The sequence below is a fragment of the Coptis chinensis genome, chromosome 5 (genome assembly GCF_015680905.1).
Source record: "Coptis chinensis isolate HL-2020 chromosome 5, ASM1568090v1, whole genome shotgun sequence".
Classification (NCBI taxonomy): Eukaryota; Viridiplantae; Streptophyta; class Magnoliopsida; order Ranunculales; family Ranunculaceae; genus Coptis; species Coptis chinensis.
The window spans coordinates 11,247,826-11,274,255 of record NC_141460.1 but is presented as its reverse complement, the minus strand read 5'-3'; the positions used below and the strand labels follow the sequence as shown (position 1 = coordinate 11,274,255).

At 38.4% G+C, this 26,430-nt stretch overlaps 1 protein-coding gene across 12 annotated transcripts; it reads left to right on the top strand.

Moving 5' to 3' along the window:
- ABCI11 (non-intrinsic ABC protein 14) lies at positions 1-24,031 on the top strand. Of its 12 annotated transcripts, none has more exons than XR_015194849.1 (11): positions 1-678; positions 754-811; positions 892-1,101; positions 1,169-1,302; positions 3,060-3,174; positions 3,311-3,397; positions 4,418-4,466; positions 7,854-7,938; positions 15,542-15,664; positions 16,636-16,691; positions 16,826-17,501. XR_015194849.1 is itself a non-coding variant. In XM_086559606.1 (11 exons), exons 1-10 carry the CDS (start codon positions 590-592, stop codon positions 15,618-15,620), a joined length of 828 nt encoding a protein of 275 aa, XP_086415732.1. In that variant the 5' UTR covers positions 38-589; the 3' UTR covers positions 15,621-15,664; positions 21,622-21,980. The 12 variants fall into 12 exon arrangements, 7 of the variants coding, with proteins under 7 accessions (XP_086415731.1, XP_086415730.1, XP_086415729.1 ...); XR_015194853.1 differs by lacking the exons at positions 16,636-16,691; positions 16,826-17,501 and adding an exon at positions 23,874-24,031 and having other exon boundaries at positions 19-678; positions 892-971; positions 1,050-1,101; positions 15,534-15,664; XR_015194852.1 differs by lacking the exons at positions 16,636-16,691; positions 16,826-17,501 and adding an exon at positions 23,316-23,605 and having other exon boundaries at positions 19-678; positions 892-971; positions 1,050-1,101; positions 15,534-15,664.
- Positions 24,032-26,430: the final 2,399 nt, after the last annotated feature.

Genomic DNA, 26,430 nt, shown 5'->3' with positions numbered 1-26,430 from the left:
ACCTCCACTAAGCCACTCGGCATCAACCACAAAAGCATTAGGATACTTTAAAGTCTGCTTTAACCTATTTATTTTACTACCACTAGCTTTAGTTTCTACTAGGAAGATGACATCCTGGTTGTTCTTCAAGATAACTACCAATTCCACAACAGCATTATATGGTCTTGGAAGCAGCAAAGAACACTGGACAACAGAATTCGTCAAAGAAAAGAACCACTTCTCCTGACACACTACTAGTACTAGTCTTACAACAAGAAATTCACAGTATACAACTTTCCTGCACGATGCGAAGCAAAACGATATGACTTCCAACTGCAGACTATCAACACTTGTCTTCCTTTGTTGCCAACAGTTCAAAATTTACAAATCCAAATTAGTGCACTCACTGTCTTTGAATCAGACTTGATAAGTTTACCGAGTTGAAACTTGTCTTTGCTAGCGAAAAACCTCCCCACATATGTCATTTATTTAGAAAGGGTTGTATCTTTATTCTCGACGAACAAAAACAACGCATCTAATCCCATTGTATTACCAAGCCCAAGAGAAAAGTAGTTGGAGTTGACTGCTGACAGAGTGTAGAAAACTAGAAATGGGGTATTGTTGTTCTACTCTTCTCTCCCTCGCTCCTCCCTTAAATTCCTTAACCACCTCACTCTCCATTTTTCCAAGGATAAAAAGGTAAAACACTATCATCCAAAATCATGTATACTATCTCTCTCAATTTTGTTCACATATATGAATTCCTATTTTCAGGTTCAATTTCGCAAATCCCCGGCCTCTAAACATCACCTCTGATTACTCTTGTTTCGAAGTAACTTCTCTTTTCTTGAAATATTACACTATTTATATACCACTGTTGCAATTTCTATGACACGACTTTTTTTATCTCAGGTTAAGGGTGTGAGTTATCGGCCTCCAGGGACCCAACTCAACCTTTTGAGTGACGTTCATTTTTCTCTTCACGAAAAAAGGTACACATTAATAATCTATGCTCCATGTATAGTTTATATATATATGAGTTCACGTTTTTTTTTTGCCAACGTGTGCAGCTTGGGTTTGATCTTCGGTAGAAGTGGCAGTGGCAAAACTACTCTCCTGCAGGTCTGTTTTATTCATCTCATTATAAGAATAATAATAAATATTATTACTAACTGCTCTTTTTCCATAGCTTCTTGCTGGATTGTCGAAACCAACATCAGGGACTATTAATATTCAAAGATATGGAGAAGACGGGAAGCCTAACCAAGCTCCCATACAATTACCACCCGAAAGAGTTGGGATTGTATTTCAGTTTCCGGAGAGGTATGAGATACAATCTGCATTTTAGTCTTTTTCATGTTTTTATGTGAGTACGTTATCTAAAGTGATATAAATGGTAAAAAGTATAACTTCTAGATAGGAAACTTCAATCTGTAATATATTCGACTGTATAATTCACTTTAATCTCCATAGGGTATAAGTAGGTCAAGGTCACTCTAATCATCCCAAGGAATTGGTCAGCAATCAAGTGAAAGCACTGATGATGTGTGATCTTGGTGAGTTGTGTATCAGTATCTTGGTCACTTTGCTCCTGAAGGAATCTATCTTTAATGTACTTGGCTAAGGTTAATTATGGTTTGAGGACACAAACTATTTTGAGTTGATTCAACAGATCAAACATTATAGGGACAACGGCTTTTGTCATAAAAATGTTGAAAGAAAAACATAGAATATCTAGATCCTAAATGTGTTGTGGCTTGGAATAGATACATATATCACTGTGTACTTTCCTTCTAATGACTTACCCAACGTGCTATACAACTCCAATACAATTTACCTGTAACTGCTGTGGCATCGAGGGCAGGCAAGTTTATGCACTTGTGGCTGAGACCAGTTTACACAGTATCAGAACTGATACTGTGTTGCTCTTTTGCCTTAGAAGATTGATAGGAAAGTTTGCTCTCATCAGTAACTGTATCAGAACTCTCCTTAGCTTAAGAAACCTGCAATTTATATCTTCATTATTAGTTTCAAGTTTTGATGGATGTATCATATAAATCAATCCCTTATAGCTTGGTGGGTAAGTCTATGTTGTGAAAGGTGGTGCTGAGACAGCCAAGGCGGACACGGTGGGAATTTGTATTGATAATAGTTGCAGGTTGTTGTCAAAGGTGATCCAAGGGCGGCAGGTAGGGCAGGTATCGGGTCGGATATGGCTATATCCGAATCCGAATCCGAATAGTTTCATAATATCCGAACCCGAACCTGAATCCGATTATATCCGAACCCGACCCGAACCCGACCGGATAACACTAAAAATTCAAAAAAAGCCCAAAAAATAGAACCCGAACCTGACCTGACCCGAATAAGTAAACGAATATAAAAATCGACCTGAAGCCAAACTATTCGGGGTCGGGTCCGGTCGGGTTGGATTCGGGTCAAACCCGACCCGATTCCCTGCCCTAGCGGCAGGTAGGAAATGTAGAGCCTTGTGTTTTGCCTCGCCCCTGACAAAGTAGGTTCTTACCTCAGACCTGGTTCCAAACCTATGTTACATAGACACGGCATATTTCAAAAATAATCCATGTCGGATACGTATCACGTGTCCGTGTCAGACACACACGGACACATATTGTATGTAATATACCTCAGTTTTTTGTGAAAAGCAGTGCTGAGACAGCCAAGGGGGACACATATACCTCACCGTGCCAGACATTTCGTATCCGTATTGGATACGGACACACGTATCCGTGTCAATGTAACTTAGTTTCAAATCCACTGGCTTCCGTACTCCTCCTACCTAAAAAATAAATAAATAAATTGGAAAACTGTTAGCTTCTGGTTGGACCATATTTAAATTAGTACTTATTATGGATATAACTAAACGCTTGAACTATTATTATTCTTGTTCTGATTGTTATTGTTATTGTTATTGTTGTTGTTGTTGTTGTTGTTGGTGTACTTGGTTTACACTTCTACGTTAATTTCATTTCAAAAATTCATTCTTCATCTTTTGTACCCCATCCCTCGTTTTTTGTTTATATATTGTTTTCTTCCATCCAGTGACATTCATGAAACAGGTATTTCTTGGCTGATACCGTGCTTGAGGAAGTTACGTTTGGGTGGCCAAGGCAAAGAGAAAACATTCATTTGAAGGAGCAGCTTGCATCAGGACTCCAAAGAGCTATTAATTCGGTATTTAGCCTTATTTGTGAGTTTTTCCTTTATGTGCTTACTGAATTTTGTTGATCCCCTGCATGATTTATGTGATGCATCCCTATTCCCTTTGACCTAGAACTCTGAATCTGATGCCATTCATTGGAAATTATAGGTTGGATTAAATGGTATCTCCTTGGATGAAGATCCTCATGCTTTAAGTGGTGGCTACAAGCGTCGTCTTGCCTTGGCAATCCAGCTAGTAAAAAAAATACAAACCTTCGTATCCGTTTAGTTATTGATGTATCACACACACATGCACACGCACACACGCACACGCACACGCACACGCACAGTTGGGATGTCATCTCCATGAAAAATCAGCTCACTTAGAAATGCCTTACCTTACCCAAAGTCTCTTGCAGATATGACTTAATCTTGGACACAGTTTTTTCGTTTTTGGCAAGGCTATGTTCGAATGAGCTGATTTAATTTGGAGATGATCTCAATGCTGGGGCACGATTGCCATGCCAAATAGAGACCCCAACTTAAAAGTGGACCTGCACAAGGAATGAAGTGCTAATTTTTTGTGGGTATGATCTCCCCATCCTGGAGATCATCAACATTATCACTAACTGATCCTTATTATTATCAAGAAAATATTCTCCCATTTCCTACATAATTATAGTGAACACGATGTAGTGCATCCTATTTCACTTTATCACTTTATCACCTACTTTTCCAAAAGACATCTCCAATATCTTAATATATAACCTTGCCTGAAGCTCTCTTGGCCAAACAAGTTTTTTATACTCTGTCTAGCAAACAGGCCTTCAAGTTCATTCTCATTGGAGGTTCAAGGATTCAATCTACTAATAGTAAATATCTGAATAGAGTTTCCTGCTACTTACACCCTAAATGATAGTAAAAAGAGCAAATATCTGAAGTTTCGCAGTACAAGAAACCTAAGGAAGAATTTGACTGTGGAAGGAATGGGTAAACTCCATATGTTTGTGTGCTGTAAATGGACATCTGGCTTTACGTAATAACGGCTTAGTACAGCAAACTGATTATACAACAAGTTCACTATAAAACAATTCTCGTTGTTCCGTCTTCATTAGAGTTTGTCTTCACATTCTCCTGCTGAGATCCTGGCAATGAGCCAATTGAAGATGTAACATTACCAAATTCCCAATCACGAAAATGCTGTAGTGCACGTGGCTCTTTCTTTCCTGGAGTTTCTTACTCTTGTCATCATCTGATTCTTAATTTTATTTTTCAGGTAAAGTTCCCTGATCTGCTGATACTAGACGAGCCTCTTGCTGGTCTTGGTATGAAATGCATTTTGTGAACTCTCAGCACATTTATTTTCTTTTCCATTCATTGGTTGTTTCCAACTTTGATATATACTTGATAAACAAATTTGAAACAAGGTCTGGTCAATTGATCATTTGAACCTATCAAGACTCCATATTCTTAATGATATCCTAAAGTCCGGGTTCTAGGTTGACCTATTGTCGTAACTCTGCCACTCAGTCAATGCAGTATACTTCCTTTGGTCGTGTTAAGGGTGTGCTTTTAATATGGTTAGGTTTTCTATAAGAGAAAGTGGTTGGTGTTTGATGATCTTGTTAGGAGGTAATCTTACTGACCTTCCTTTTACGGTTGGACACACTTTTGGTTAATTATGATTGGTAGTAATGGCTTGCCCTTAGTGAATCAATGGTTCCTAGCACGGCTATGGGTAATCAACAAATCATCCTATTAATTTTCGGATAGGGGCAGACCTACCCCTTTCCCCTTTGACGCAATGTGTTTGTGACCTTCATTTGTGAATATAGTTAGACAATGGTGGGAGGTCGAACTCGGTGGGGGATAAAGTGAGTATTAAATTAGCTAAGAAGACTTCAGCATATGAAAGTGGACATTGAAGATTGGAATAGAATTTTTCTTGGCAGTGTTAATGAAAATAAAGATCAACTCTTTGCATGTATTGGAGTCTTGAATTTTAAAGCAGAGCAGTTCCATCTGTAACAGATACATTGCATCGAAAAGAAATGGATGTGGAGTTTTAAGAAGGTGACTTATTTGGAAGAAATCTCTCGGAGTCAAAAGTCAATGATTTTCAGGTTAATATTTCCACCTTATGACAATTGACAAGGTTCAGAAATAGGGTAAATTATTTGGACAAGCTTGTTGTTGATGGTGAGGAGGTAAGTTGGGGGATTGTTTCTGGGAGAAGGTGCCTAAGTTTAATTACAATCCGTATATTGAGTCGCACCTTACAGGTCTTTAGTAGAAGATCCTCTCCTGGCAAGCATTAATAGCGAGGAACGAGCGAACCTTCGATAGCATCTTCGAGGAGTTTTGGAAGGCTATTTCGAGCATTGGTTGTGATCTATCACTGGTTCTGGATGATTTCTCTATTGGTTTGTAAATTGTTAAGGGTGGGACATTGAGCAAGGATATTATGGAGATTATGAAGAATTTCTTGGATATGTTGATTTTGTCAAATTGTTTGAAAAGTACATCCGTTTGAACTCATTGAAGGGGCACTTTGTTGACCTTTGTCTCATCGCTCTTGTGGGCAATCAATATGAACTTTTTTGAAGTTCCTCTCGCCAAGATTGCAGAGTCCTTTTCAAGGCTGATTTTGGTCATGAACAAGGGGCATTCATCGATGTTTGCCAAATTGTGAATGGGTTGCTTATCGCTAGCAAGGTTCTGGAAGATAGACTTAGAAAATGTTTGTCATTTTTTTTAATGTTTTTTCGGGATTAATAACAGCCTATGATTATGTTAATTAGTGTTAAGATGTTTAGTCCCACATGGGATATGCTAAGCCACGCATAAAAATACTTAAGTCTTGGGGCCTCTCCACTTATCACCAATTGTTTTAAGTTGGATGCCCATCTTCAATATGGTATCAAAATGGGCTATTGTGTTTGGCCCAAAGGGCCTGTTGTTTACTCCACGTAACCCAAGTATGTGTGTCCACGTGTTAGGCTCAAGTAATGCCACACCCAGTCTTGAAAGCCTTGCTAATAGGGTGTCTCCCTTTGGAATCAACCTGGAGTTTCATAGGTACCATTTAGTCGAAGAGGGTGTCTTTGTCTAGCGGAGGGTGCATGTTGTGTGGGTGTGGGTGTTTTTGTTTTATTTTGGGGGGGGGATAGGATCCACGAGTTTAAGCTGGCGCTACTTAGGAGGTGGTTACGGTGTTTTAGAAATGAGCTTGCATAGTATGGGGATGTTGCCATTGTCCTCTTCTTTGCAACGAGTATATGCCGTTCACTCATTCTCCATTTGGGACCCGAGTGTCGAGAGCTTAAATAAGTAGTTGGCTTGATGGAAAGGGCGGTACCTATCAAAGGACCTAGACTCATTCTGATTAATAATTAGTACCTTGGGGAGCTTTTGTATATTTCATTTTCCTTTTTCCCATTATTGAAAGCATTGCTAAGAGGATGTCTCCTTTGGAATGAACCTTAGGAGTTCCATAATTACCTTTTAGTCGAAGAGGGTATCTTTTTTCTAATTCGTGAGACGGGGTGTTTGGGTATTAGTAGGATCCACCCGTTTAATCGTACACTACTTAGGAGGTGGATATGGTGCTTTAGAAAGGTGCGTACTACTCCAGGAGTAGGGTGATTAAATCTAAATTTTGGGGTACCTTGGGGTTTAATAGTGGTTAATTAGGTTTGTCTTCATGTGGTGCTTGAGAGATTTCAAAAATGGATAGTCTGGAAAGGAGAGGAGTATTACGTTTGGATTCATGAGCGACCGTATTTCATTTTCTCGAGATTATATGCCCATGCCTGTCTGTGGGAATAACCATATTTGTGATTTCATGACAATTTACAATGGTAATCTTTGCCCTGGTTTGAAGAGGGATACTGTGAGTCTTGATACCCTTATGCCCTTACGGGGAGGTGAGACTGTTCCTACAGTGAATCCAGTTAAAGATAAATGGATTTTGGCTAGTTGCAAGTATAGGCGATATTGTTCTAGGTTTTGCGATTTTAACTTATAGTTGCTTTATTTGGTGGGTTTGTGTTATATTATTTGTCTATTAGGAGTGAAGTGGGGTTATCTAGGTTTGCTGATGGATCTAACAGCCCTTGGTTCTTACAAGTTCCACCACCGTTCCAAGTAGATTTTGGGGCATTATACCTTTTGCCCCCATGTGGGGGCTTGTGACCAGGCAGAAAAAAGGACATTCGGGGACGCAGCTTTATTTTTCAAGTTGTTCGGAACTGTTCAAGGGTCTTAAATTGTTTTGGTCGAAAGTGTGAAAGGAGTTAAAAGATATGCAGATATTCTTTTCACTCACTTTGTATATAGAAAATCTCTCGTCTGCATCTCGATGTGTATGACTAATTGAACAAATGTAGTTTCTATTTTGCTTATTTGTTATAACGTATGACAAGCTGACCCAGAGAAGCCAACACATATTAAAAGTTCACTTGTTATGTTGGTAGTCCTTCCAGGGCCATTTCAGAGTGTTTTTAGCAACAGATTCTTGCCCATTATTAAACGAAAATATACTTATATGGCATAACAAAAGAAAAAAGAAGCAACAGCTGTACCCGTATCTGTGCCCTACCTTTTTCAAAACTCTGTCGTATGCTCGTACCTCATGTTGTTGTCCTGATATAAGCACCCAGGTACCGTATATTGTAGCTGATGCTTTTTGTTTATGCTCCCTTGATGACTAGATTGGAAGGCTCGAGCTGACGTTGTGAAGTTGTTAAACTATTTGAAGAAGGAGCTTACTTTACTTGTTGTTAGCCACGATCTCAAGTGAGTCTCTTCTTCTAAATCTCCATATCACTTTATATTTTGGCTGACTTATTATAAACTTGTTAACTTTTCCCAGCAGTATCATCAGTTTCCCCGACATCAACATCAAAATATTACATTTTTTATCACCATTATAGATATTGCATGTATTCTTTCATTTTTGTTTTTGTTTTGTTTTATTCATTTTGTTAGTTAGGAGTTGTTAACATATAGGACTCCAGCATTACATGCAACTGTGTTGAAACTTGTAGGAAAAAGAACAAGAACCTCAAATGTGCTTGTTTACTTGCCTCAAGTATTAAGAAATACAAAGAGTTTGGTACTCGTGTAACTACTAACTAGTATGGATGACTATAATAGAGACTAAATCTCCAGGTTTATTAGCTAAAGAGTTACCAATCCACTAATAGGAACACCAGAATAACAATGAGACTGGGAACTATGTTACATGGACATGGCTGGGTACACGGGATGGGCATGCTATTTTCCATTAACATAATGTGGTATGTACATGGGTCCATCTTCCAGTTTGCAGTAAAAGTCAACGGAAGCAATGAGGACTGAACTCCCCCTCAAGCTGGAGCGAAGATATCGATCAAGCTCAGCTTGTTTATAGAGGACTGAAGCAATGATGGTCCTACTGACTTGGTAAACATGTCTGCATACTGCTCCGACAAAGGAACAAAAGACACAACAATAACACCTGACCGAACTTTCTCCCAAATACTTCTATAATCTTTGTCCTCTCATGAATAACATAATATGAAGCAAGCATAATAGCAGACTTACTGTCACAAAACAAAGTAGACAAAGCTTTAACCATAAAACATTAAAACCCAACTCCTCAAGTATAGACCGGAGCCAAAGAAGTTCACATGTGTCATGAACCATAGCACGGTATTCTTCCTCAGCTGAAGATCTCGAGATTACAGCCTGCTTCTTACTTTTCCATTATATAAGATGTGCACCATAGAAGGTACAAAACAAGAAGTGGAATGCCTATCTTTCTTACATCCTGCATAGTTTGCATCAGTGAAACGTGAAAGTCCAGATTGACCACCTGAAGCTTATAATCGGCCAAGACCAGGACAAGACGTGAAATATCTCAAGATATGATAGACGGCATCCATGTGCGCTGTTCGCGCGGAGCATTCATGAACTGACTTACTAAACTCACTGTGATAGTTAAATCTGGTCTAGTATTGGTCAAATAGATTGGGCCAACTAGACGTGGATTTGGAAGTAACTTTCCAGACTCACAAGAAAGATTAAGGTTTGGGTCCATAGGAGTAGATGCAAGTCGACACCCTAGCACGCCAGTGTCCTGAAAAAGATCCATGGTATAATTTCTCTGACAAAGAGATGTTCCACGGCTAGAACGAGCAACCTCAATACCAAGGAAATAGCGTCACCGAACGAAGCAAGTGTGATCTGAAAGGCATCTAACGAAATTTATGGATAGAATCACACTACTAAAATGACTAAACCAAGCCCGGGGTGATTGCTTCAGCCCATAAAAGAGACTGACAAAGACGACACACTTTTCATGCATACTCCCCCTGATGTATCTTGTTGGCGGAAGCTTCAAAAATCGATAAACATCAGTTAAGTTTAATGAAAGAAACACCTAAATCTAGGGTTTAAACCTTCAAACATGAAGAAAGAATAATATTCAATAACAACCATCTAACAATGAAGGCGTAGATGCCTTTATATAAGAAAACAACTACTAAATCTAATTGGAATCCAAATAGGAAACCATCCTAAATCCTATTCCTAATTGAATTAGGAAACCAACGAAAATAGAAACTACTAAATAGCTATTGCTAATTAATAAAAGACTAATTAAGTGATCTTCTTCCATGCTCATGCATCATACTCCCTGTCTTGAAAGAAACTCGTCCTCGAGTTTGATTCCATGAACATGCTCCAAATATTAGCATAAGTCACATACTTCACCATCACCTTCCCTCGGTGGCTTTGTAATGACTCACGAAAAGAACCAAGGACCAGATAGCTACTGGTGCCCCATTCTGGAAATTCCATCCAGCAGAAAACCGCAGTTTAAAAAATATCTCAAAGAATTTGATCGACGTTGAAGGAAAGTCCTTCTCATGATCCAGAAAATGCGGATCAACATAGATATTTTGTTCTCGATCCCTCACAACATGTCGCATGTGTAATTTAGTGGGAGTACAGTTCACTATGTCGCTGCAATAAAGCCAATAATTCCATGTTGTAGTGGCCACAAAGGAGAACGGATGGGCATAAGCAACCTCTGGCTTTAGCAGCTCCAACTTGTAGACCTTGAGCAAGTTACTAAGCACTTTGTTCCTTGCAGGCACGCTACTGTTAATCTTTTGAAAGGAGGTGAACAAGGGGGATGAATCAAGTAGCAGACGATGATAAGCAGCATTACCATGAGAAGTGAATTGGATACCTTCTACATTAACACTTCTAACCATAGATTCAACCTCATTAATGACCACTTAACTTCCACCGCCATGTGTTAAACTTTTGTGAATAAAATCAATTCCACCCAGAACGTAAACATCACTAACAGACTCAATATTGATGATGCCGGGATCGTAAGGCAACATGGTCCGATCTGAGAAAGGCCGAGAGCTTCTCCAGATCTCATAGAGTGAACCAAAATAAAATCCATGCCGTTGAAGTGGCCCTTTTCTGCTGTAATCCTTCCCACAAAGTCACACAAATTACAGTCATGAAGATTGGTGTATAGATTCGCATAACTTGTTAAGGCTCCATCTCTATCGAGACTCTGTGTTTGTTGTTTTTGATTTTGGTTCTGTTCTATTTCTTCCTCGACAATTTGTGCAACACTTGTATCTCTATTTGTGTACTCCACGTATCTGTTTTCTGCGATGGTTTTAAGCTGGACTACTGGAACTAGGTGATCATTAACTAAGGTTTTCTCCTCCCCTACAGCAGCATCTTGATCTGAAATTAACAATTTTAGATCATGAGTGTGCTGTAACAACTGGATTTTGAAAGAGAAGAATAAGTATAAGAGAGACCAGTTGAGGAAGCAATAGATGCTACATCGTCAACGTACTTGTACATACTTGTTGTGGCATGTACTTGTGCTGATCACGATGGTGGGTGTGGATTTCTCGATTTTGTCGTCGATAATCTCCAAGAACAGGGTGGTGACGGTGTTTTTGGGGATGGTGAAAACCATCAACCCATAGGTTGGAATCGGTCTTTGATCCGTGGGAGTGTAGATCATTACGCCGCAAACAATCTTTCTTTTTACCACTGTCCTTGACAACAACCGGTTTTCGAAGCTTGAGCCAAAGCATCTTATTTATCTCGGTCATGACTTCTTCAAGCAATTCTTTGAATCTCCATAAAAAAGATTTGCCAAGATTTTAATGGATCCGATACCAAATTTGATGCATCTTGTTGGCGGAAACTTCAACAATCGATAAACATCAATTAAGTTTAATTAAAGAAACACCTAAATCTAGGGTTTAAACCTCCAAACATGAAAAAACATGAAGAAAGAATAATATTCAATAACAACCATCTAGCAATGAAGGCCTAAATGCCTTTATATAAGAAAACACCTACTAAATCTAATTGGAATCCAAATAGGAAATCATCCTAAATCCTATTCCTAATTGAATTAGGAAACCAACGAAAATAGAAACTTCTAAATAGCTATTGCTAATAGGTATGGGGCTCAAACCCCGCCAGCATCAAAGAGTTACTGATCTCATTTAAAACAGGCTTACCAATAAATAAAAAAAGCTATTGCTAATTAATAAAAGACTAATTAAGTAATCTTTTTCCATGCTCATGCATCACCCCCTCAATCCGAAAACCCAGAAAAGGGTTCATATAGATAGTTTCCTGTAAATACTAAATAGTCATTAAGAAAGGCATTTTTGACATCCAATTGGTGAAGCCAAGAATGAGATGCAACTAAGGACACAAGAAGCCGAATTGAAGTCAATTTTGCTACAAGTGCAAAAGTAGCACAAAAATCTTTCCTTGGAACCTGGGTAAAACCTTTCACCACTAGGCGAGCCTTATATTGATCAATAACACCATCAACCAAATGCTTCATAGTAAAGACCCATTTAGAATCCAGTCTTTTCTCTCCTAGAGGTAAGGGAACAAGCTCCTATGTCTGGTTATGCTGCAAGGCATCCATCTCCATTTTTATGGCGGCGTCCCATTTAGAATCTTTGAAATCCCGTTTCACAGACCGAGGAATAGAAACAGACTCGAGCTTGCCTAGAAATGCTTTATAGGAATCTGAAAGACCATTATTATAAGAAACATAGACGGAGATAGGATGATTAGTATACCGAGAAAGGGGTTTATGATCCTGGGAAGGGTAGCAAGGTGGGGTTTCAGTGGAATGAGGAACCAAAGTAGTAAGAGAGTTGCCTTGTACTGGTTCCAAAGTTGATTCTGGCAGAGGATGCTGGTCACGAGGGCGACGAGAATAAACCTGCAAGGGTGGAGAGGAAGGACTCAACACATGAGGAGATTTAAAAATGGGAACAGGACAATCAAGGGAAGAATCCTCCTCTAGATCACGAGAAATAAATCCTGCCCAGTAGAGTGACTCCCATAAAAAGGAACATCGAGTGAAATGTAACATCGAGTGAATGAGATAAATGTCTAGACACTGGATCTTAACACCGATACCCTTCAGACATAGCTGAATATCCCGGAAAAATGCTTCTAATGGATTTATCATCAAGTTTGAGGTGGACTACAAATACCCAAGGCAAAAGAGGAAATAAAATACTACCAGGCTGAAGAACGTGAAGTGAAACCTTACCACTAAGTACCCGACTAGGTGCATGATTAATCAAATAAGTGGCAGTAAGTACGGCCATGTGCCAATACGATTTAGGGACCTGCGTGCCACGTAAAAGACACCGAGCTACACAACTGACATAACATGACGGTTTTTTCTGTTTTGCCACACCATTCTGTTCTGGGTATAAGGGCAAGTGAGTTGTTGCAAAATACCCTTTTAGTCAGGAAAGGAATTCTTTGGAGATATACTCACTCCTATTATCAGAACGGATATTGCGGACAACAGAGTTATACTGGGTTTTTAACCATTTGCAGAAATTGGGTAAACAACTGAAAAACTTTAGATATCTTTTTAAGTAAACCCAAGTACATCTAGATTAGTCGTTAATGAACGTCACATATTACCAAACTACCGATGCGGTAACTGGGGAAGGCCCCCACACATCAGATTGAATGAGAACAAATATACTAGGAGCACGATGCATGCGTGGAATATAACTTGTTCTGTTATGCTTAGAAAGGTCACAAGCGACACAATGAAACTTATTATCCTTTCAAGCTTTTATTAAAGTGGGAAATAACAAGCATAAATATTGAAAGTTTGTATGTCCTAAATAAGCATGCCACAAATTCAAAGTCTTTAAAGAAAAATCATAAGAGCTAGAAGTAGGTAAAAAGAGTTGGTGACTGTGAAGGTGGTGGATCCCCAAATTAGTACAGCCCATCGTGCTCATACTCCCTGCCAAAAGTCCTTTTCGACTCAGGTCCTGCAATAAACAATGATCAGGTAGGAATATGACAGTACAATGAAGATTTGCCTAGGCAACAAACAGATAACGTAATATCAGGAGATAGGCACACATAATCCTTACTCTGAATTACAAACAGATTGATTTATAGGAATGACACTTGAAGAGAAAATCAACAACTCACCTATCATATGATCATTGGCTCCAGAATCCAAAACCCAAGGAGGTTTCCCTGCCTGAGCCTTTAAAGGCAGTAGGAGTACCTGTAGCAATAGTATTAGTGCAGACTGTAGGGGGCGTCACCAACTTTAGCATTAAGGGACCAAGTTGATCTTGAAGTTGACCAATCTGAATAAAATAAGAGGGGGAGGGGGGTGGGGTGGGGGTGGGGGGAGACTGGGACTCATGGTAGTCTCCGCAATCGCAGCTATGCAGGAAGAACTAGAACTTGAAGAGCGGTTTCTAGCAAACTTCTGCTTGAATTCAGGATGAAGTTTGAAGCAACGAGCCTTTCTAGAGTCACCACAATGGTAACACAATCTTCCCGCCTATGGTGCGAGATCCAGAACTAGCAGCAAAAGCCATCTGATCAACCGTAGCAGGTGGCTCAGAAACAGGGATAGGCATAGGCTGAATCAAGCCACGTCGACGCTCATCACCATTAATAATAGCAAATGCCTCAAATATGAATGGCATAGGTGATGTGTTCAAGATCTGAGTTTTGGAGTGCTTAGATTCGGATTTCAAACCCATCAAAAACTGGTATGTGCGCAGACCATTAAGCCGTTTGAGAACAATAGAGGCTGTCTCAGCCAAAAATTCACTCAGAGGCTCATACTGGGCCAACCCCTCCCACCTAGACTTTAATCCAAAATAATAAGCCACTGACAATTCCAAAGTCTCCTAAGGTGCATGAGAAATTGTCGTTATAACTCAAAGATGTGATTATCATTACGTGCGTGAGCCTACATTTGAGTGAGGGCAGTCCATAATCCAGAAACGGTATCATGATACATAAACATATGATAAACACACTCCTCCACAAAATTAAATATCCATCCCATAATAGTACAATTATCCATATCCCATTGTTTAAATTTAGGATCCTCAACACCTGGTTTGTTCTCAGTGCCCAAAATCCATCCTGATTTGCCTTTCCCCTGTAGATAGAGTCGAAGGGATGGAGAGCACGAAGCAAAATTTCTCCCATTCAACAGTACTCTAAGTAAAGATGACAAAGACGAAAGAGAGTGGGCAATAGGAAGAAATTACTATGAAATGGAGTTATGACTATGCTAATAGATTAAGTACTTAGTCTTCAAAAGAAACCCCAGTTTGAAATAGAGTGTGGAGTGTGTGTGTTTAACATAATATTTGGTATCGTCTGAGGTGCCTTTGTAAAAACACACATACACACTAAAATTTAGTTGTAAGTAGGCACTTTGTAAGGTCTTGAGCTCTAGAAAGATTTGTGTAATTAAAGAATAGCTAGGTTACATTGACACGGATTCGTGTGTCCGTATCCGACACGGCGAAATATCAAAAATTGAGATATATAACATACAATATGTGTCCATGTGGATACGTATCTGACACGGATTATTTTTGAAATATGGCATGTCCATGTAACATAGAAGAAAAGTAATTCTTTCTTTCTACTTAGCTGTGTCTCTGTGTCCTGCTTCATACACCTTCTCGGATGCGACACGTGTACCTGTGTCAGTGTTACTTGCGTACATATTTGTATGAAATAAAGTGTTAAGAGTCTTGGAGATGATAACAAGCTGTTTAATATTATTAGTCTTCTGTATTTTTACTATATTTGATTGATCAGATATACCATTGGAAAATCATTTCTAGAAAATAACATTTAAAGTACTATTACTCTTTGTTAATGCTCTTATTGGATATACGTTCCTGCAATCAAACAACCTTTACTATTCTGCATCATAAAAGACTAATTGCAAGTAAAATTGGCCTTAGCTAATTGTTATGAGCCCATTTTCGTTACTGAATTCGGTGTATTTTCCATTTTCTGTTGGCGAGACTTGCAGGGAGTTATCATGTCTAGTAGATCAATCATGGAGAATGGAAATGGGTGGACTTCTGAAGAAAGAACCTATGCCAATTTAATATGATATTTGATGCATGGCCTACATTCTATCGCTACTCACAAGGTTTTTTTCGTTCCTCTATATTTTATCTTAAAATTGTTCCACTTCTTACAGTTTGAAGAATTGATCACTTTAATAGGCTGTGAAAGTTTAGGCTAGGAGGGTCACTGAATACAGAGGGACACAGCTAAAGGCTGCAACCTTCCTATCCTATTTCAGTTCAATAAATACGCATTAGAAACAATGGATTCTCTGATTACAGCTTCATCTGCAATGGGTTATGGGTTTTTCAGATTTTGCTTCCTGTAATTATAGAGGAATTAGGCTTTGGCCCTTTCATATTGGCAAACCTGCCCTTCGTGTGCATCTCGTGTGGTTTGGACAAATCATCATCACATTAGACACGTGAAGGTCATCGGGCAGCACATGTAAATAATCCAACTTCTGATCTAAATCAAATGGCTCTATGGTACACCATTAAAACTCCCTTTTGTGCCGGTTTCTTCCTCATTTTGCTTTTGGAATTCTAAGAACCAGAGAGTGTTAAGGTTTGGTCCATTTGTGTTAATCGTGAAATCTCAAGTGATTACTGTGTTTAAAGGTTCAGAGTGTGAGATTTAATCCATTACTCATCCTTCTTGTTTGGTTCTTCAAAAAGGTATGGTGGTGTTTGAAATTGCATGCGATAGTAGTAGCTTGAGGATTGTTGTGCTTGGATTTGGTATTAGTTTAGAGAGTGATGGTTTGAACTTACTATCTTCTGAAGAAAAGGAGCACATCATCAGTGTATAACTGTGTATAGCAAGTCGTTAAATGGATTAACGGAATTATTAGATAAATAAGAATCTTGCTCTGGTCAGATGCTAAATAGATAAAAGAGTGTTTGTTATGTTCATAATAAACTTTCCGAATTGAGAAAAAATGTCATTGCTTATGGTTGTGGTATTCTGGTGAAGAAAATGCCTTTTGTGTATCTTGCTGTACCTCATTATGGCGACATTTCTGCCTGCATATTTGATGATTTTATCGCTAAGATCCGAAAGAGGGTGGCTGGTTGGAACTTGGATGTCTAATCTTTTGTCAACAGGAGGTAAATTGATTTTAATTCAGGATGTGTTATCATCTACACCTATTCATTTACTTGCCACTACAGTTGTTCCCTCTATTGTCTTAAAAAAAGTGGAGAAAACTATGTCTGAATTTTTTTCTGGGGTTAATCTGAAGGTAACAAGCGAAGAGCATGGGTGGCTTGGGAGTTCTTGACCCTTCCAGTCAATGAAAGCAACATTAACATTCTATGGGCTAGTTTTTTCAGATGGAAAATACGTTATTGGTGATACTCCATTACTGCAACCTACTTTTTCCTCTCCTCTTTGGAGAGAATTAAGTGGCATATTAATAGTTATCCGGCTTGGATTTTTGCTATGTTACATGGACACACCATATTTCTAAAATAATCCGTGTCGGATACGTATCGACTTGTCCGTGTCGGACACACACGGACACATATTGTGTGTGATATTCCTCAGTTTTTGAAATTTCTCCATGGCAGATACTCCGTATCTGTGTCCGATCCGATGTCAATGTAACTTAGGATTTTTGAGTCCGGTCGTATTGATTTCTAGAGAGCTTCATGGCTAATAAGTGGACCGTTAATTGACTCAGTGCAGTAACCAATCTGACGGGTTATCATCATTAATGATATTTGTATTGATGGAATTTGCGTCCAAAGATGGAATGAAATTATATTATTGCTAATGAAGAAACAAGTTTGGAGAGAAAGGAGAGTGCGGTCTTGATTAATTTTGGCCTCAATATAGGGTATACATCTGTTAAACATAAAAATAAAAAGTTTGGGATCGTGGGGATGAAGCTCACCACCCCTTCGACCCAAACGACTGACCAAGGGACTTTTTTGGGGTGTGTGGGGGGCGGGTGTTGTTCTAAACTATCCCTTAGAACTCTCACTGATGGGAAGGGTGTTTCGTCTCCACACTAGTCTCACAAAATAAGCAAGATTAAGATGTTTAGCGCTACGAATTCTTAACCCCCCAAGATGTTTTGTTAGACTACATAGTTTCCGATTTAGGAGGTGAATTCTACCGTAGATCCTCACAAGAAATTTTGACACATATCAATATCCTCAAGAGTATGTTCGGGGAGCTTGAAGATTTCCATTTGATGCACAGATTACAGGAATAGCAGTCAAAGAAGATTTCATTAGAGTGACCTTCCAGCTTTTGAGAAGAATTTACTTTGCCACATATGTACTCTGTTTTTCAAGGGACTCAAGAACTTCCGGATGTGCTGCTTTTGTTGCTCTTCAATTATACACTGGGATTTTAAAGATATGAGCAATCACTCTCTCAAACATCGAAGTTGTTTTTGGGATGAACAATATGGATGATTTGTCATAATTTATGTTTGCACCCAAGGTGTCACAGAAATGGTTTTAGGCATGTTTGATTGTGAGGGCAGATTCAAATCTGCTTTGGCAAAGACCAGGCATTCATCTGCAAAAAGGAGATGGTTTATAAGTGGGACTATTTCTAGCCATTTTAATCCCAACATTATTTAACCCCAGTGAGTCCCCGAGGAAATGGTTTGAAAGATATTCCATGACAATCGCAAATAGATAAGGTCACAACGGATCTCCTTGTCCATGACCAAGAGTGGGGTTAAAGAAACCTGTGGGAGACTCACAATACCAAAAATTGTAGGGGATCTAACACTATCCATGGTTAGATCTTTCCATTTGCCAAGAAATCCCAAAGTTTGTAGGCAAATTTCCTAGAATTGTCAATTGGCCCTTATGCCTTCGCCAGTCCAAGTTTAATTGCCATAAGGCTCTCCTTACCCTTAGACCTCTTAGTTGTGCGCAATAGTTCATAAAGCCCTCCGGACCAAGTACAGTGATATCACTGAGTTGACGTGTGGGCACAAAGGCTCCCTTAAATAGAGAGATGATTTGACTAAGGAAAGGTTTGAACCTATTGACCAAAACATTGGTCACAGTTTTGAACAGGACATTGCATAGTCCAAGTGGTTATTTGACAGAAGTGAGACGATGGGTTTTGGGTACAAGAAGAAGATGGTTTGGGACCTCATGGGTGTGGAAGATGGATTGGATAATATCCAAGACAAGACCCCCAATACAGCTCCAGGATTTTTTTCTAAAAGGTGTGAATTTGTACCATTCACACCTGGACTTTTGTCTGACCCAATTTTCCCAAGGCTTTTCTAATTTCCTCTGATTTGGGCTTAATATAAAGGGCTTGCACATGAGCTTCAGGTAAACTCTTATTCATGGAAATGAAAATTGTTGGTTCCATATCCATATCACAAGCAGTAATTAGGTCTACATAGTAGCTTCTGAATAATGTTGCGATTTCAATTAAATCTGTAGTGGACCCTCCATCAGGTTTGTGAACGACTCTGATTTTGAGGGTTTGGTTGATGAATCTGAACTGTTAGACCTTGTGAGTAAGACTTATAAACCATATGAAGCTGAACAGGGTGAGAATCCTGTTGATGATAAGACCAGTACAAAAGATTATGCTTTGGCTGATGGAGTCGAGTGGCCTACCGTCCGAGCATAGTAGCATGTAGAATAAATCCTCGTTGCCTGCTGCTCAAGCTATAGGCAGGTAAAGAATGACCCTCTAATGTATAGAGTATTGAGCAAGTGTAAAGTTGATGGGTGTACTTGGTACTTGCATGCAAGTTAATCAAGTGATGAGCACACTGTAAAGCAAAGCATTTTGTTGCTACACACAGAGGATCACAAGGATGGGAAGGTAATGCAAGCAAAAGCTTCTTGGGTTGCAGAAATAATGGATGAAATTATTAAAGATCATCCAAACTACAGGTCTAAGGACAGTAAACAGGTGCCAACTGCCAAGCAGAGAAAACTTGAGAAGATTCTGGTATCATCAAACCATGACACTTTGGTTGGTTGCAGCATGTCCCTAGATATCCACAATCAAGTGCAGTGTGCTCCCTTGAGTCACAAATCTGACATGTGACATGCACTTGTAAGTGAAATAGCAAGTTGGGTTTTGGTTCTACCTGTAAAACTTTAGGTTTTAGAAATTTAGCCCCTCCTTTACTTACCTGAATTGGTTCATGATTTTGTGAGGGAGAAGAAGCAACTTCTTGTATTGTTTCTTCCTTAACAGAAGTTTGGCATTGGGACAAGCTTTGAAGGAGCAAGCGGCAGTCATGGAAAAGTTGGAGAAGAAGAAGAGCTTGAGGATAGGCGATGTCCAACGGCTCGTTCATAGTCTCAGTTGTATGGGTATAGCAGATTAGGACACATGTTTGTTGTATCTTGCTCAGTCGAGATTACCTTTTTGTAATTTTTATCTTTTACTGGAACGAATAAACTTAAGGCTTTAACCGCTTAAAAACAAAAAACAACAACAACTTAACGTCCATATTGAGAAGCATGTGTAAAGACAGTTTTGCCTTTACAAAACTGTAGCTTCGAACTGCCAGTCGATGGTTCTGGTTCGGTTTTTTAACTGAACTCGGGCCAAGCCCTTGTTTTCAATAATTAAATAGAAGAGGGGGGAGCCTAATTTCGCTATAACTGCAGGGAGTAAAACCTAAACTTCCCTGTTACTATTTACAACTTCAATTCTTTAATTAAGAAAATGAATTAAGTACTAAAACGTGGTTATTTGACTCAAGTCGCTGATGTTCTGGGTTTAATATGGAAAAAACCTTCTAAACATTGATTTGTTGGGTCAAATTCTCTTGACTGTTGAACAATTTGTATGGTTTGTCCCGAGACATCTTAAAAGTGAAGCTTTGGTACCATGTCAAGTTGCCAATTATTCTAAAAGGTTGAGCTTGTAGAGATGACAGATTTTTCTACAATCGAGAGGAGGGTCCAGGGATAGAAGAAAGGTGGAAACACCTAGAAATGGGGTGTTCCATTTTGTTTTTCTTATTCAATGTACTTTCTATTTGTGGAAGACTTAATACTCCGTAAGGGTTCTTTAGCCATTGTCTTTGATGAAGGCATTACATTAGGACTAAGTTACATTGACACACAGATACATGTGTCCATATCCGACACGGATATGAAGTGTCTAATACGGCAATATATAAAAAATTGAGGTATATCACATACAATATGTGTCCAACACAAACTTGTGGATACGTACCCGACACGGATTATTTTTGAAATATGGAGTGTCCATGTAACAAAGCATTAGGATATAAAAGAAATGGTGCTATTGTTGTGAAATTTGAGAGAGTACCGAGTATGTTGATGAACTCCATACAAAGTATAAGCAGTACATTTAGTTGAGAGGAAAATCGTCACTTTCCGTAGCAGGTGTGGTGCTATTTTTTCTATCACTGTACGGTTAATTGGGTAGCCTAGCCGTCGGTGAAGGAATTATTAGCTTCCTGGGTCTTGAGAGTTCACTCCACTGAGGGTAGCATAGTGTATGGAATAGTGTCCCCTCTGAGGTTATGTGGGGCATATGGGAGGAGCAGAGTAGGATATATTTCTGTAGAAAATCATTAGCTGTGGACGATGCCATTATCTCAATCAAAGGGCTAATCTTCCTTCGGCTGAAGGTCTGGTAGAAATTGAGGAATACTCCATTTTAAATTTTTTATTTTTCAAACAGGATTGTTAATTGGGCACTGGATCTTTTGAATCGATGGTTATGTTCTGTTGCTAGCATGTAGGAAAATCAGCTATATGAGAGACAAGAAACTCCTGGGATTTTGAAAATCCAAACTGTCATGTACTTTTTTGGGCATCTTAAGAAAAATATTTGGTCCTTTGCTGATAGGTTTTCGTGGTCCTGCTTCATGTTATCATTCCTCATAGTTCACTATTACTTTGTTCGGTTCTCAAACAAACATAAATACTTTCTCAATGCCTTAAATGGAAGAAACTTGTGTTGCCATACAGCCTTCCTTTTCATTTAACATTAGTATGTTTTGGATTGTGCCTGTGAATTATGTCATTCACGGTTGTACACCTTGGAATCACTTAGGAAGAGGAGCTGCTGGACTAATTAAGAGAGATCATCAAAATGGTGCAGCAAATACAAGTTATCCAAGATGCAAAGCCAACAAACTGCTATACACGGCTTAAGTTGCAGAGATAGCTGTGGAAATGGCTAAGAAAAATCAAGGATTCAAGGTTCACACGGCTTGGTGACTGTAGCAGGTATTCAACTGCCCTTCGGAACTAGAGTTTGGTAGGACTTGTAAAGCTAAATGGGCTCATACCCAGAAGGTGTGGTTTTTGCCACTAATTCTACATGCTCATACCCAGGAGACTTGGATTGACATGCATTTTTTGTACAATCGCCCATAATATTTGAAATGCCATGTTGCTCCTAAATTAAAACTCCGTACGGAAACGTATGTTATTAAGGATCAGAATCATACAGAAGACCTTACAAACCTCTTAAGATCGCGGCCTGGACATAAATAGATTCAATTGGCTTCAGAAAGTTGATAGGTCCATACTTTTTTGTGTCAGGCTGAATTGGCATAACCTCTTAAGATTGGCGCCTCAAAATTCGTGTCGAACTTTATAATCTAGCTCTTGTGCTCAAAAGTGGTCATTGACATAACCTCTGCTAGCTTTCTGTAATGCAATTATATTGTAAGAAGAAACATATCTATACTATTTATATTGAGAAGCCGCATGTCTCTCACCCTCTCTTTGCCTTTGCCCAGACTTGTGTTCTATAAATAGGGTTAACTAGGAAACCCCCATCCCCGGGGGCGTTAATCCTAGATCCAAGTTATGATAAAGTTATGATAACGAGGAGATGTTCAAAATTTCATACTAGAAGCCGAATCGATTAATATGCAACAGTCAATAGGAGCAAAAGCCCAAAGTAACAACCTGGTACCCTGACTGCCTGACACTGCCCGTATACAATAGTAGTAAAATCTAGCCTAAGTATTGATTCGAGCCTTCGAGGGTTGCACTCAAGCAGATTTCATTTGCTACAGAAACTTGATGGCATCATTGTAGAATCCATTCTGCGTAGTTAGCATGGCATTCCAAGTTTCCAACACATCGTTTTTTCTCTTCTTGGACCGGGTGACCTTTTGTCATTTCAAACACTTTTCTTGCATCCTTCACCAATCCACGTTTACCATACATGTCTACTAAACAGCATTCAACAAAACGATCTGATTCTACCCCAATTTTGATGGCATTTCCATGAACCTGCCTGCCACTCGGTTCATCTCCTAGTCTCCCACATACATAACGCTTGACAATGTAAGTTGTTTTTCCTCTTCGTACCTGCTCTTCCCAGTTATTTGAAAACCTCAAGTACCTCTTCAAAATTGCTCCTCTGCTATACACAACAACCAAAAATTATTCATCTTCAATGCCAATCCATGAACTTGCTTTCCGAGTTCATTATCACCCACATTAACACACGCCCTTAGAACATAATCGAAGACCAAACCCCACATCGCTTCCTTGGAAGATTCATAACCTTTATATCCCATATGCTTGTATATTTAAACGAAATAAGTGCTTCTAAATACTCCTCATTCTCTAGTTTCTACTAATTTTTTGTTGTATTTTCTAATTTTAAATTGAGTTTTAAACATTTTTATCATGGAAAAATACATCACTTTCTCCTTTAATATATATATATATATTATTTTTTTATTTTTTATTTTTTTTCCCCTCTTTTACATTGGCCCCATTTAGGAACTCGCCACTCCTGGTCTTGCTTGACATGGTTTCACGGATGCATGGATCTGCCCAACCATTTGTTACGGAAGTCAAACAAGAAGTCCACTCAATAAAGTGATTATCATTTCAGTTCCCCGCATAGATTGTATTTTGTTTCTTTAACTAGGGTAAAGTGATTTATTTATTTATTTATTTTGGCGATAATGAAAGCGATTCAAACACCACGTAAACAGAACGAAGATTGGTGCCGGACATCCTTGTACTTGAAACTGTTGAAAGCAACTGAATTGTTATCTATAATTCCAGATTGATTGTGTACCTCTGTTTAAAGATACACTTTGAGGATGCGTGACGCCGTGACCAAGTATCAATAGGAATCAAAAGTGTTGATGTAATTGGCATAGAGATGGGAAATTAACAAAGAATTATGGCTTAACATGAAACTGATTGCAAAGCAACAAGTTTTCGTGAATCAGAGTGAACTAATTGTACATCCATATCGAACATTGTACAATTCGATGACGATTGCATATTCATTTTTAATTTTTTGTCTACCACTTTTGACATTCACAGGTAAGGAGGTCAATCAATACATCTTATCCTTGCCTAAACTTTAGGGATACATATAGGCGTAGACGAGTCTCAAAAGAAGTTCTAAATTATAGTTGTACGTGAACTGCATATGTGATGTAAGTTGAATATTGAATATTGATTATCATTACTTCTTGAAATATTCTGTGGTGCAAATCTTGGGATGCTACGATTTTATGAAAGGATTCCGATGAGATTACCATTTACCAGAAACAAGAGCTAACCTTTCGCTAAAGAGTACTTCATGTGTGCTCACAAAACAATGACCATTTGGCAGTAATGATGTATCTGAATATGTTACATATTGCTCAGAACTGTTCTAATCACTGTTCTAAATATCAGTCTAGGCGGCGGCCTAGACAGTCTCTAGGCACTAAGGCCCAAGTCGTTTAAAAAATCGGTGGACCGATTAGGCGGGTCTAGACGGTCCAATCAAGTTTTTTTATTTTTTTGAATGATTAAATGTCGAAAATTAAAATCCCGTGTAGACTTAAGATTTGAATGAGTTAAAAGACTAAAGTCTAATATAAATTATATACCACTATAACAAAGAGTATGTTTTTATATGAAATCAATATTCTTTAACTATTATGTATTTTTGTAATAAGTATTTTTGTCTGTGTTTATTTTTTGAATTATGGTAAATGATTTTCTTCATTTCTTGTAGTATAGGTGTACATTACTATATATATTAAAAAAAAACCGCCTAGCGCCTAATCCGTCTAGGCACTGCCTAGAAGGCCTAAGTGCTAGGCACTCTCCCACCGCTCGACTACCGCCTAGCGTTTTTTAAAACACTAGTTCTAATATATTATCTGTACTCTCTTGCAAATTTCAACTAGTTTAACTGATTGTCTTAGTTTTTCCTTGATCCCGAAGGCACCTAATATGTTATTATTATTAGTTTTTTTAAACAGCTGCATTTTTTTTAGAGAGATAAAGCACACCCACACCAGTTAGATTGAAACACCCTAGCCCGAAGGCTTACATTGTCTGAAAGCTCATCAACACCGAAGGAAATTTAGCCTAAAGGCTCTCGCACGATGCGCCATTTTGAGTAGACCCAACAGCCTCCACCTTGTCCATGAAAGACTTGCTTTCGTTCTTCGGTCCAACTATCGTAACAACACCCGAAGGTTTACCTGGCCCATCACATAATTACACAAGAAAGAAATCCCAACTATCACTTGGTGAGATTCAAACTTGTAACATCTTCCATGAAGAGAAGGATACACAACTAATTGAGCGAGAAGCTCGTGTAACATGCGTTTTCGGGCCATTCCTCCCCATGCTTTTAAAAACCAATGGATTGGAGGTACCTAGTCTCCAAGAAAATCAAAGAATAATGAAAGTTGAAGCCATTTGATAATGACCCAAGACTTGATTCTAATGCACAAAAAATTTCTATATGAACTTCTTATCAAAGTGCTTATGGAATTGATGTGTATGGGCTAATGAGTATATATCGAATGACGCATTGATTTTACCATTACTTTCATAAAAAATACTCTCCAAGCAAGTCCAATGGTAGTGTTATATGGGCTTGTTAATGGTCGTATAGCACTCCAAATACTAAATAACCATTCTAATGGAGCTATTAAAAGACTTTAAAATTTGACGGATGTGATATATCCAACCAAATTTGAGTCTTATCTAACAGCTGTCAAAATTAAGTTATGAGAGAAGGAACACAATTTTCTGCCTATGTTAAATTCCGCAGAAAATGTGTTACCTGTAACATAAATTTCCAATCAAATTTGCAAACTAATGAACGGAGGTCATTATCAATTTACATATTGAAGTTTAAAACCCCATTAGAACGATTTTTGAAGTTTGTCGTCCCAACTTTGGTTGTGCAAAGTTAATAAAGCTAAAATTCATACGTGGCAGTCATTTAGCAGCCCTCCCTTGGAATCAAAGCTCTCAAGCACATCAAATGGTCCATCACATTTTACAACTGTGTTATGGGGCGTCGAGAATAGGGGTGATAATTTGGCCCTCAGGCCCTCAACCCGGCCCGACCCGGCCCTCATGCTTGTTAGGGGCGGGCTAGGGTTCAGGGTTGAAAGCATAGGCGCCCAAGATTTGGCCCTTCCAAGCCCTCTCACTTGGCCGGTATTTTTTTTTCGATAAGATATATTTTATTTTTTACATTATATATGTAGCATCATACAATTATCCCTATTGAACTAAACGATAAAAAAAAAGTGAATTATGATTATTTCAAATATAAACCCAAAATAGAGGTGATATGATTATTTTATATATTTGTGTAAAACCCAAAAGTATAAAACCATTTTTATTTTACATTATATTTATGTATTATTTTATAATTATAAAAACCAAATAAAAAAAAATTATTAAATTAGTTTAATTATCTAAATTGTAAAAAGGGGATAAAATTATAATATAATTATAATAATAAAATAACTTTTTGTAATTGATTTAATGATATGTATATAAGTAAATTTCATTTTTTAAAAGATATTTTAAGAATATCAGTTTTGTATCTTTATAAAGATAATTAGGCCAGGCCCGA

Bases quoted from the DNA above. Each gene is read 5' to 3' on its own strand.
- ABCI11 (XM_086559605.1), top strand. From the start codon at position 590: ATGGGGTATTGTTGTTCTACTCTTCTCTCCCTCGCTCCTCCCTTAAAT. The intron at 812-891 runs GTAACTTCTCTT...TTTTTATCTCAG, and splicing joins CTGATTACTCTTGTTTCGAA to GTTAAGGGTGTGAGTTATCG. The intron at 7,939-15,541 runs GTGAGTCTCTTC...CGAGACTTGCAG, and splicing joins GTTGTTAGCCACGATCTCAA to GGAGTTATCATGTCTAGTAG.